This window comes from Rhyacophila brunnea, unplaced genomic scaffold (assembly GCF_057557595.1).
Source record: "Rhyacophila brunnea isolate RB1 unplaced genomic scaffold, BYU_Rbru_1.0 scaffold_18, whole genome shotgun sequence".
NCBI lineage: Eukaryota > Metazoa > Arthropoda > Insecta > Trichoptera > Rhyacophilidae > Rhyacophila > Rhyacophila brunnea.
In genome coordinates, this window is record NW_028232837.1 from 14,081,105 (window position 1) to 14,094,715 (window position 13,611).

At 32.1% G+C, this 13,611-nt stretch overlaps 1 protein-coding gene across 1 annotated transcript in view; it reads left to right on the forward strand.

The window, feature by feature from the left end:
- Window positions 1-419: 419 nt before the first annotated feature.
- pb (homeobox proposcipedia) overlaps window positions 420-13,611 on the forward strand; it is a 192,932-nt gene continuing 179,740 nt past the window's right edge. Inside the window, exon 1 of the mRNA XM_085945626.1 lies at window positions 420-876. Coding sequence (XP_085801752.1) covers window positions 420-876 — 457 coding nt within the window. The remainder of the gene's footprint in view (window positions 877-13,611) is intronic.

Genomic DNA, 13,611 nt, shown 5'->3' on the forward strand with positions numbered 1-13,611 from the left:
ATTTTCTCGCTCGGTTAATTGGCGATAATTCCACCCTTTTACTGTGGCAATACAGCCGGCGGGGCCTATTGTCACGTCTATTAACGCATCTCGAGAGATAATATCACCATAATGTGCGCCTCGCTTCCTCTTTTGCAGAATTCGACGTCGTTTTATTAAGCGGGATGATTGCTCTGAATGAGAACAAATTGAGACTATGAATTTATAAGTGTTATTGGATTTTTAATGACAACACAAAATGACGAGATAATTTGAACCCGCCTACGGAGTGATATCAACAATGAAAAACGAGTGATATTAAACACAATATAAAATGCTGTGAACTGACAAGAAAATAAATTAAATAAACTCAAAAACAGTGTATAAAAATAAATTCAAAAACAGTGTTATCTAATTAGTTATTTTAAAACAATATCATCATGCAGGAGATATGCAATTCTGCGCCGATGCCTTTAGAGGTAAATCCTTTGGCAAGGAAAATAAAATGTGAAGACTTTTCTACTGGAAACCTGAGAGGTCCGCCATTAATGGCTCAGGACGACCTAGTCGAAGACGATTTCGTCTCCATGAAGCCACGGTCGCCTCTCAGTTCAGGAGTTCAACCGGAGCCAGGGTTTTGGCTGGCATCCGTCGCCGGATCACAAGGCGGATGCACAGAGACCGGTTTCATAAATAGCCAGCCTTCTATGGCTGAATTCATGACTGCTCTTCCGCCCTTACCTCAAGGCTTGAGGGGAGGCCTGTCGCCATCGAGGTCTCCGCCTGCGATGTACCAGCATCCTCATCCGCATCAGCCGCCTGGGTCTCCAGGTCTTCCTGTGCCGGAGTACCCGTGGATGAAAGAAAAGAAAACAACTAGAAAAAGCAGTCAGCAAGGTAAGTGATATTTTATATCAAAATTGAGATTAAAAACATTGATTTTAGGTATCTATGTAGGTACTTATATACTTATTTACATATTTTTCATATAGGTCACCGTTAATAATGGTTATAAATCTAGGTAGGTATTATAGTAAAATAGTTAATATATAATGTGCAAATAAAGATGACTTATGACATGATTTTCTTTTCGTTAAGACTACATGCAAACGCTTTTTCCAATCGGTAAAATATAAGGCACCCCTTCTAAGCATTATGTGTGTGGTACCTACAGAGAACCACATAAGTACCTACCTACATGAGAATAGCATAACCTATTCCTGCATAAGTTTGTAGTACTTACTCAACAACAAGAATTTGTTTTTAAAATAAAGTTAGGTATATTCAATATTTCGTCATATAAAATAATAAAATGAAAAATATAACTACGATTTTAATGTATGAAGATGAATCTACCGCTAAGTAATAAACTAAATTTGAAAATAGAATACAATATTCAACATTTATTTTTGATGTAAGTTTTTTTTAATAGTACCTACCTAAGTACATTTTAAAATAGGTTCTTACATACTTCTTTAAGTTTTGTGACTAAGCTAAAACCAAACATGTGTTGCTAATGACCTAGATATTTAGGTAATTACTAATAATAAGTGAAAAATGTAGTATTCTACAATATCTATATAATATAACAAAACAAAACTCGTAGGTAAGTAGGTACATAATAATACTTATGTACTTACCATCTTTGGTTTGAAAAACTATAAAAAACTCAAAGATGGAGATGGAATCTAAATAAATTAAAGCAAAAAAGGACCCCTGGTCTACTATAAGTTAGCTGCAAGTTACTTCGCATTGAAGTTTCATTTAATTTCAGATTCACCAAGAAGTATGTTAATTATATAAATATACTTATATATTTTTATGTAGGTACTTACAGATATTGTCAAAATAAGTATTGAATATATGATTAAATCCGACTTCAATTCGATATTTCACATAGGCATTACTATATCAAAACAGACATTTAAATATAAAATTTAGCTATAAATAACCGTGGAAATGTACTCCGTCATCAATTTTATAGGCATTCAAAAGAAATACATTCTGCATTATTTTTAAGAAGAAAACGTACCTATATTATAACATCGAGAAATGCGTATAAAAGGTAGGTGGATTTTATAAATAAAATAACAGGCTTCAAATCAAAACGCAATCCGCCAATTTTATGGCATCCAATAGAAAAAGAATACAATGAACTTGTTACCAATACAACAACGTCAGACTCACACCTACAACTCTAGACTTACATCTAAAGTCAAAAAAAATCTTTGGGAAAACAAGACAGATGAAATAAAAATATATACTCATGTGTAGGTAGCCACTATGCATAATACATATTCAAAAGATGTACCTAGGTACCTACTTACCTATTTTTTAAATATTGTTTAGCTGAAAACTTCAATGAAAATGCAATAATTCGTTGGTTTTAGTTCACTTTGCAATCATCTACTAATGAATAAAACAAAATATAAATCTTGCGAAAAATATAAATACGAGTCTTCTTCTTCTTTCACCCTGTCACGTCCCAACATTGGGGCATAGAGCAAACACAAGTTGGCGCCACTTCCCTCGGTTCATCGCCAACTCCTGCGCCTCCCGCCATGTCAGACCTGCAGCACGTAGGTCGCTTTTGTAGCATCGCTGCAGGGTGAGGGAGTGCCACAAAGGTACGAAGTGCCGCACTCTTTGGCGGCATCCGGAATACGTGTCCCAGCCCCGTAAATCGTCTTTTCATGATAACTTCAACCACCGAAGGCTGTTGTGCCTGCTCACGAACTCCGGTATTTGTAACGCGGTCGTACCAACGTACCCCTAAGATTCGGCGGAGACATCGATTCTCAAAGCTCAAAAGCCGAGACTCTTGAAGCTTAGTAAGATGCCATGTCTCACAGCCATACAGGAGCAAAGGTAGCACGCACGCGTTAAACAAACGACATTTGGTCCTCACAGAATACAGCCGTGTACTATAGGAGTAGGTACCTATTATATTGAACATGGATTATCACGACGTGTACTATCATCATTTTTTGGGAATTAAAATAATACTAGTTTGGTACAGTTTTTTTTGGTTTGGGTAGATAGTGATAAGTATCTGAAAAACGGTTTAAAAATTATATCCACCAATATGCAATAAAAATATCGTATATATTTTGCTGTAACCCTGTGTAATATTCTTTGCTGACATCATATGAATGGTAGTCCAAAACTGCCTATTAAAAAGATGAAAATATATACATTATTTCCTAAACAAGAGGGAATTTACAACAAAATTTAGGCATGTATACGGATGCGGTCATGCGTTTCCCAAACGTCCATATATTTATCCGCCGGATACCGCTTATTTTGGAAAATTGTTTTGAATGAATTCGTACATAAAAAAACGTTCACTTCATTTTTGTTTCGGGCCCTCAAATTGCTTTTGTGTAGTATCAAAATTGTACTGCCGCGCCGAGAGGAAGTCGGCCATTTGAAATATTTTGAATCTGTATTAAATTATTGGCCATAGAGACAATGGATTCGAAATTCGAATATCCAGCGGGGCATTGTGACTGGGACGGCGTGTATTCTTTTTTTTTTAACATTCAAATTTCGTTCTTTTTTTAAAAATTATTATCTTCGTACGAAAATCAGTTACACGCGTTTTTTTCTCTTTACAAAACAATTCAACAATGTATTGTTATTTTATGAAACAATGTTCTCAAATATTTTTTATTCAATTTTTGTTATTTTAAACCAACAAGCTACATCACAATAGATAGTTAATAAATTACTATTTGAATAAATATACGAAGTAGGTAATTTTAATTAAATTATATTCAATTAAAAGAAAAATAGAATAGCACCAATTGTAATAATCTAACATACAAAAATGCACAATTGTGATACAGTCCGGACCGCCACAAAAAATCTAAAATATACTTAAATATATTTTTTTTTCAGTTAGAGCCATCTTTCATTTAATTATGTAAAGGAAAAGGTCATAAGTTTCTTAAAAAAACGTATAGGTACTTACCTACTCATCTAAAAGGTCAGATTTAATATATATAGCCAGAAAGCATAATTTTCGATACTTCCGTTGCTGTTCATTTTCCTTTCACCATATTACCATAATTGAATTCAATGAATATCCTGCTTCCATTTGATTTAAATATTTTAAAAATATCGTATACCTCTGGCTGATTATTACATATAAAACCGAAAAGACACTTTAAATAAATAAACCCATAAAATAAAATTTCACAGAATCCATTTATGTATTATTATAAACTTAAAACTCTTCTATTTTTCAATTAAAAACTCATGTAAATCGTCAAGTTTTCAGTCGGATGAAATAAATGGACAAACAAGCGAAAAATAAAAATATAGTTGGCTAATTAGAAATGACAAAAAATGACACTGCTTGACATTTATAAAAATATAATAATTTGAATGATCTTAAAATTAATGATTAAAGCATTAAAATAGTAGCTAACCACAGCATTTATAGTAATACTACTTAGGTATGTATGTATACGGAAGTACCTACTACCTATTATATTATAGTGATAAAAATATAATTAGTAATTTAAAAAAACTAAATTCTTATTGATTTGTAGGTATAGTATATTATGTATATTATACGATACCATAGTTCAATAGGGGAACAACTCATAAAACCTTGTTCCAAGATAATGGCGTTTGAATTTTTTGCAGTAATTCTCATTTTAATTTTAAAGCCTGGATTTCGATGAAAGTGTATGTTTTTTTTATATTTAATTTAGTGGAATTCATCAATGCACAATGAAATTGTACATTTTCATAAGGAATTAGCCAATAAATTTGATTATATAACTGAATTACTGATTAATCTCAGAAAGGGTTATTCGATTTTATGACACATTAAAGAAATTTTTGACTATTTTTTTTGCTGAATTATAAAGAAAAAATCTTTTTACATCGAATAGCATTCTTAACTCAAAACCTTTAAATTTTGAGTTGTGCCTCTATTGAACTGTGGTATCAAATATTATGTATTATGCACACCTAGATCTAGATTTATTAGAAACTTTTAACCAAATTCAAATTGTGACCAGTCTAAATTTAAGTGGCGGACCACACTGCAAGAAGACGTGCGATGCGCGCATGGCGCAGGAGCTCAAACAGAACTTGCTTTGCGCAAAGCAAGTACTTTTTACATCTCTTGCGCCACTCACAGTGTGCTTTGGCCTTAAGAGGAAGGTATTTATTTCCAAAAGGTGTATTATATAGGTAGGTACTTATACCTAATTTAATTTATTCATTCTAAAATGTGATTATGCGTACGGCAAAACAATACGCAGTTTTATTGGTATTTTGTGCTAGTATTAAAACACCCATTGCATACCAATCGTCCATGGTGTCAGTGTAGAAAGATTCCAGGTAACTACATATTTATCATGTACCTCCTAAGCACTATGCAGTTTGATCAATACCCACCTACATAGGTACCTACATTTCACAACTATGTACTTAAGTATTAGGTTATTGGTTTTAAAATCGGTAAGGTACCTAAATTATAATAGGTATTTTTATGATTCAGGTTCATTTCCATCGTTCATAATATAGCTATCAAATTCAACTGATTAGTCTAGTTTATTACTTATCAGGCCAAAAAATCCAATACAAATAAAGAGAGCAGTGTCCTCTAATTTTACCAATATTAAAAGCGCGTTTCGTTTACGTGATGACTGTATTGCATACTTATTATGATAAAGAAGTAGGTACTTACTATTAAAAATAACAAATTCTTTAATGCGTGTTTAATTTTATCCTGTGGCGATTTAGGAACGTAGATACCCGCGGCATTCACTGATTTTGAGGCCCCCACATAAAAAAAATGTGAAAACCACAAAATCCAACTACCAACGTAGGTACCTAGTAAAAATGTAGGTATAAATGTAGGTAATGAAAGTAATGTAACCTACCTATCATTTTTTGTGTAGGTAAATATCTGTTTAAGTAATATTAAATTCTACAGGTTTTTAAAAGGTTTTGTCGATAGCTATTTCGGTTGTCAAAACTAATTAGTTTTGTTAATGGTGTTACAACCGAAATAGCTATCGACAAAACCTTTTTAAAAACCTGTAGCATTTTATATTAATCATATTTTTATTTCTTGTAAAATGGAATTCTACCAAGTAAATGCTAACTCATTAATAATCTGTTTAAGTGGTTATGTTTATGCTCCTTTGACATCAGTTGCAAGGATTTTGTTATAATTTGGGTAATATTTTAAAATCAATTTTTGATTTAACAATTGAATGACTGGCTTGAACTGTTTCGAATTAATTGTGTCATCTGCAACACACACTATTGCACGTCTATAATGTGTGTTTCATTTTTGTAGGACACTCACACACTCAAAACTCTGCGTTAAAATGCAGTGTATTGGGGTACTTACCTATAGCCTATCGGAATTCTATTTATTAATCTGTTCTGTGCTGCTGAACAATATAATACAAAACTCAACAGTCTCATAGTAAATTCATGTAACTAAAGAATATTATATTGTAGATTATAGGTAATAATAACAATATTGAGGAGAATAATTAGGTACCTACCTACTAACATGACGCGCCCACATTCATGGGTTTTTTTATTTACAGTATTAATGCAAACAATTCAATATAATTTCACGGATAAGAGCAGATAATCTAAACAGTGTTAAAGATTTCTGACCCTACACACAAAAGCGTCCCGTCGTGCACCACGGGTAGTCCACCTTGCCTACTGAGTCATGATTTTATTTGTCGGCTAGCTACTTTCTGTATCAAAGCGTTTCTGTATTGAGTTTATTATATTTAAGCGCCATACCATTTTTTTAGAAGCCTCTCATTATTAGCGGATATTGATGTAGTCAATTTCATTCACACAACAAATACATAAGTTAATTATTCGTCTTCCGTCATCTGCTTTCCTTTCTGACACTCGATGACGTGACATTACATTGGTGTAAGTTAACTGACAATTTCAAATTATATTTTCGCATAGCATAGCTCACTTGAGTTTTCTTATCAAAAAATGACCGTATAGTATCGAGATCAAAAAAATGCCCGTTGTTCTATTTTATATTTCTTATTTACTTACATACCTACCTATTTTCTTCGGTCTTTCCCTTTGCATTTAGTAAAAGTGTCATTTAGACATGAACATGAAAGGATGTTTCTGAATATTCAGATCATATTTCTTGAACAAAATATTTTTTGTGGTTCATCCTTACACCATTATAATATAAACCTACATTCAACATCACATCTGCGATAAATGTTCAGGATCACTTTTGCAGTATTTCAATCATGGCTTCAATGATAAGTATAAACAATTATAAAAAATTACAGTATGGTGCCTATACCTCTAATAATAAAAAATATCACTAGTCACTATTTGAAAAAAAAAAACATTATAACAACAAAGCTACCTAAATATGTATAATTATTATAAAAAAAATAAAAGACATAACTATTACACAAAGTACATTAACTGCAATGTTTGAGTTGCTAAATACATATATAGGTATATGTTAAAATTAATATTATGAATAATTAAAGTGTTTTTTTGTGGAAGTAGGCTGTGGAGATCCAACGACCAACATAAATAGTGCACACTAAACCTTTTCAATTATACTTAGGTAGGTATTTGTTTTTATTGTACTAAGAATACAAATTATTGTATTTTGTGATTTTTAAACTTCAATTAAACCTTGCCTATTTATATATAAAATATTTTGATCTATTACGGTTTGGTTGAAGCAAGTTTTAATTGAATTTTAAAAACTAACCAACACCAGCATGTATACATATGCTTAGTTCAATGAAAACAAAACAAGTTGGTATGACTAATAAAATTTGGTGGGCCTATACTGTGATTTGTGAAAAAGTAGTATGTTTACGCGAATAAATGTAATACAATGCGATTAATCCATGTTCATATAATATTTATACAAAATAAAATAAAATCGTTGGAATGCATTTTTTTAAATTTAAATTCGATGCCCAACTATTCTTTTTTTTTAACGTAGCGAGCCTTAAAATTAATCAATGCATCAATATGTCATTGAATGCATCGAATCTCTATGTCAGTCACTAAATGCGCCACTGTGTCCGTCGTGTTGTTACTTTTGCCACAATGCAACTATATTATTAAATTAGATCTATCCTATGTATACCTACTATGTAAATCGATTTATTTAGAAATAAGTTCCACCAGATTTCAACCCCAATAAAAAACACGTGACGTATTTGTAGCAAATATTTTATCACTCCGTCACTGTCAACTACTTTGATGCATCGTGTATTTTTACATATTATTATTTTTCTTTAACGTATGTTCACACGAGAGCAAACAATGTACATATATCTATACCACATAGGTACCTCCCTATACTTATGCTAAAAAATATAATACTTCCACTATTATGTTACGTATACCGCATTATTTTATATATATTTTTTAAGAGACCAAAGTTCACACGTCATACTATGTGCCAAAAAAATCTACAAAAAAACAAAAATGTAGTTGAGAGCGGTCATATACTTATTCGATATTCTATTATATTTAAATAGTAGGTACATACTACTAATTATATGACAACATTGTTATTTTCATAATATATTAATACAAGTTTACGAATTTCACCAAAGCCCACTATTCGTCGATGGTAGTGCCAGTTATTGACCATAATTAGAATGTAATATGATAAAATAGTAAACTATTATCGAAATATACAATCAAAAATCTTTATTTATTATTATTGTTTAAGTTATCGCGTTGTATTCGAAGATAACCAATAACTAGAACTACCATTGTAATTCACAATTCAGTGCCATGGCCTGAATAATGTTAGGATTTAAATTTTAAATGTCATTGTTCGATTATTATCAACTATTTATATTTTATCTAATATTGGGGACGGTCCGGTCCCTGAATACGCCCTTCTGAGTGGACACTTGTAAAATACTAACAAAAACTAACTAAAAAAAACATATTTTTTATATCGACAAACTTATTAAGTACTCTGTTCTATGTGCCCGAGTCATATAAATTATTATTAGCTGGAGTCGGGACTAGATACACTTTTTTATGCACTTTTTCATGATTTTGTTACACTTAGATACATATAGATAGATTAATAATATGTTTATAATACATGCTTACATAAATGAATAGCATAAAAAATCATTGCAATTGATTTAAATAGGTAACAAGGAACATATTATTTAAAATATACTTACTGACATTTCCTTTAATGATGGTTTATACCAGAGCTGTTAGATTCTTCAATATTTTAAAGGTTAGGTTCCAGTATAAAAAAAAATGGATTTAGTACTCTTTAAAAAATAAGATAGATACTTATTCTAGTAACTTATATATTGTATAATAATATAGACATTTAATTGAATTTCAAAACTCAAAATGTTAGCGCATGGGTAAAATATATATATTCTTTTTTATACAACAAGAGGCCATGAGCACCAGTGACTAGTGTAATGTAGTACTTACCTAATAGAAGTGCAATAATCACAAACACTTTGAAAAAAATTGCATAAATATAATATTGTGATCTCACCGGGAACCCAGAAAGGCCGGCACCTTACGCACTGGACAACGAGGGTCGTCATCGACATGATCAATACCAAAGTTTTATAATTTGTAAATATTTAACAGAATTAATGATTACTAAAAAACTTTCTTACCTATGTTTTTTGTCGTATCCGGAAATTTGTACGTAAACAGTTCACCGCAGGACACTTATTCGTGCGCCGCAGTACGTGAAACATGAGTTCGTGTAACATTTAATCAAATGACGAGTTTTTCGTTGAACATTTCACCGTGGAGTATATTTGTACGTATGCTACAACATGTGGCGAATTTTATAAAATGTCTTTACTAGGTTAGGTTAGGTAAGGTTAGATTAGATTAGGGTTAATCTAATTGGAACAGTACTATTTGCAAACTGTTGCCGCATTTTGTAAGTTACGTACAAATGTATTCCATGGTGAAATGTTCAACGAAGAACTCGTCATTTGATAAAATGTTATACGAACTCTTGTTTCACGTACTGCGGCGCACGAATAAGTGTCCCACGATGAACTGCATACGTACAACTTACATGTAACCGTTTTTTGCAATAACTGCATAACCATTAGGCATAACTGAATAAAGACCAATCAATATGGTTACAACGTTAAACATAATTGAACCTCCAGAACCCCAAACTTTTACAATAGTTCCGGATTTCGGTTTTAATAATCAGCTCTAACTTATACTGATTGACCTTATAATATATAGCTTGTCTTTTGTGATTTAATTCGTAGTTATTACGATCCTTCGTAAGAAACTTTTGGTAACTATTCTTTCATTTTGTAACTACTTAAATAGGTATAAGGTTAAAAATTTACCAACTATTACTATTTGTATTTTATAATACATAATAATTATAACATGCCTTTTACCAATTTTCCATGCCTTTTTCTAAGAAAATTATTGATATTTGTAACTGCAGTTTTCGCAAAATAATAAATGTAACAACAACCTAAATATTGATTTTGCTACAGCCCCTTTGGTGTATGCCTCTCAATCCATGTACGAATAGATACAACCTACTTAAAAGCTATAAGTGAAAAGATTTATTTAAGGATAAAATTAATATTTGACTAGTACCTATTTATTTGTACTATGTCAAGAGGGAGTAATTTTCTAAACTATGTATTAAAACACTTGATGGTAAAGAGAATCAAGAGAATTTTCGCCGTCGTTAGATTCTTGTCGGTTAACCGTTAATTACCTCTTGGTTACGATTGTATAATGGTGGCTGTCTAGCTGTTGTCCACTCTATTCCAGTGACGTCCCGTGGGGGTAGGTAGATTGAGCATCGCTTGGGGACGGCAGTTACTCGAAGGGCGGTAAATCGAGAAGAATCATTTGGAATATATAGAATAGCTACAAAAACTTAGTAGGTACATAATCACGAAAATATTTTTCCATTAAAAATCAGCTCACTGGTTTTGTCAGGTTTGCGATATCTAGTTTATTTCCGTTTTTCGACGTCCTTGGTCACCAAAGACGACACGTGCAGACTTGCGAATAATTACAGTCTGATATTTTGTTAGTACTGTATCCATACAACACGTTTCTTAGATATTGGACTCATGAAAGGATGATAAAAATACTGTATAAAAAAATGGGCGGCATTTTGGCGCTGCCTAGAGGCGGAATTTTATCTAGGAATGTCACTGCTCTATTCTATCCCATTTCATTTGCTTAGCGACCTCTATAACAACGAGTACTTACTCTTATCTGCAGTGGCGAAGGGTAGAGGTAGGCTGTTAAGATCTGACATAAATAGTGCACACTAAACTTTGTCAGTCAAACGTATTTGTTTTCATTGAACTAAGACTTCAATGTGTAGGTAGTGTTTGTTAGTTTTTAAAATTCAATTTAACTAATTCAAGCCATAGTAGATATAAACGAATATCTAAAATTATGTCATTAAACCACACATAATTATAGATGTTTTATAGATAGAAGAATATTTTTTATCGATTATGGTTTGGTTTAGACAAGGATTAGTAAATTTAAAAAAACTAACCAACGCTATGATGTAATAGGTACCTATGTATTCTTAATACAATGAAAACAAATAAATATGACTGCATTATTTTTATCAGATCGCCCATAGCACGCTTACCTAAACTATTATGGTTTACTTTAGACAGGGCTTAATATAATTTTAAAAACTTACCGGCATCATCTGCAAATTGTATCGTTAGTTCAATGAAAACAAATAAATATGATTGACTAAGTTTTTAGTTTAGTGTGCACTATTTATGTCGAATCTTAACAACCTACCTTCACCCCTCGCCACTGGTTATCTGCTTCCTTATCCATTGGTTTCTTTATTCTGAATTGTGCCCCATATGCACCTTTATAACATGCAACTAGGGAATCCAATCCCGAGCCAAAATTCTGATCCCGGGATTTTGGGATTACAATTTGACAATCCCGGGATTGGGATTTTTTTCCATTGTTAATATAAAATTTTTATATTAACAAATAACATTGATAAACTCGGTCAAAAATAAATCTAGTATAATTTATACTATTTAAGACATTTATTGTTAATATTGTATACGTTAAATCTTGGAAATACACAAGTTTAATGGAGTAAATAATATTATAATATAAATAATAATGTGAATTTAATATGAGATTACTATTTCTGATAGTAAAGACATAATGAATAGATCAGCGAGATTTAAAATAGTAAAGCAAATAATCATAGCGTACTTATGGCCTTTCCGCTTCATAAATCTAATTAGTCAGCCAAATATGAAACTGCCGTAAAACTTATGATATCATGGTGGAATTACTTTGTTAAAAGTGCGAAGCATTGTTTTTTTTACCAATCTTTCTCATTTTTAATAATCTATGTGAAAAAATAAAATGAATCGGCAACCTACACATCAAACTTCATTAAAACTCAGTTTATTTCTAATGTAGTTATTTTGTATTAAAAGTATTTTTTCTGTTATATTTTCCATAAAAATTGATAAAAAAATCAATCCCGAAATCCCGGGATTATGTTTATCAATCCCGGGATTCATAGGTATCGAAAATAGCTCGGGATCCCGGGATCCCGGGATTGGATTCCCTACATGCAACGTTGCGCGATTCGTAATTTTTGGATATTTCTTATATCTATTAAACGTCCATGTTTTACATGCATACCAATGGTGGTACATATTGATTGTATACTTTACGTTTAAGACACAATGAAATTTTACCTTTGAAGATATTCTTTAGTCGTTAGTATCTCCGAAAACTTGTACTTATCCAGTTTGCCGTATCACACCTCACCGTGAAATGTTGTATCGGAAATATATGGCCATATATTAAGGACCATCCAACCTTTTGCGCTACAAAGAATTTTCCAGGATTTTTGCGAGGCCGTTTTACAGGCCCTGGCCGAATTCAAATTAGTAATACCCGATACGGGTAGAAGAATAGTTTTCAATATGGCATATTCTCTCAGCCGGCACAATTTTCATTTGACTAGCATCAAGTAGAGTAGTTTGCGTGAAAAAGTCCTTAAAAAAACCTCGATAGTAAATGCGTGGTATCCATAAAGGCATCTAGAAAAAAAAGTACTGACAAATTCATGTCTAAATAAAACACGGTTCTTGTTGGTTTAAACTTTACAAGAAACCAGCAGCAAATAATTTTTGAAAATATATACCTACTGGATTATTTGTTAGATTAAGTTAGGTTAGGTTTTCATTCTTGAATTTATGAATTTTGCCAAAATCAGCAATGCAAATTGAATTTAATGTTCATATTGAATCTAATAAAATTGGAGACCGTACAGTCTACAGTCATCTCTTTCCGATAGAAAGCTCACTGCGAACTGTGCCACGGTGATATGTTTTACGTACAATTTACATGTAACTGCTATTTAGACGCCCAAGTGCCAGTTTGGTTCCAAACATTTTTCTACTCACAAATCTGCCAACGTGTGTCTTTCGAAGTCATCGAAAGGGGACCCAATATTTCAGTGTCAACTCATCCGTCAATGTCACGGATTTCTCCAGGCGGAGCATGTGATCAAAAGGAGATCCGCAAACAAGTGACGCGTTATCGGACAGGCGAACAAACAAT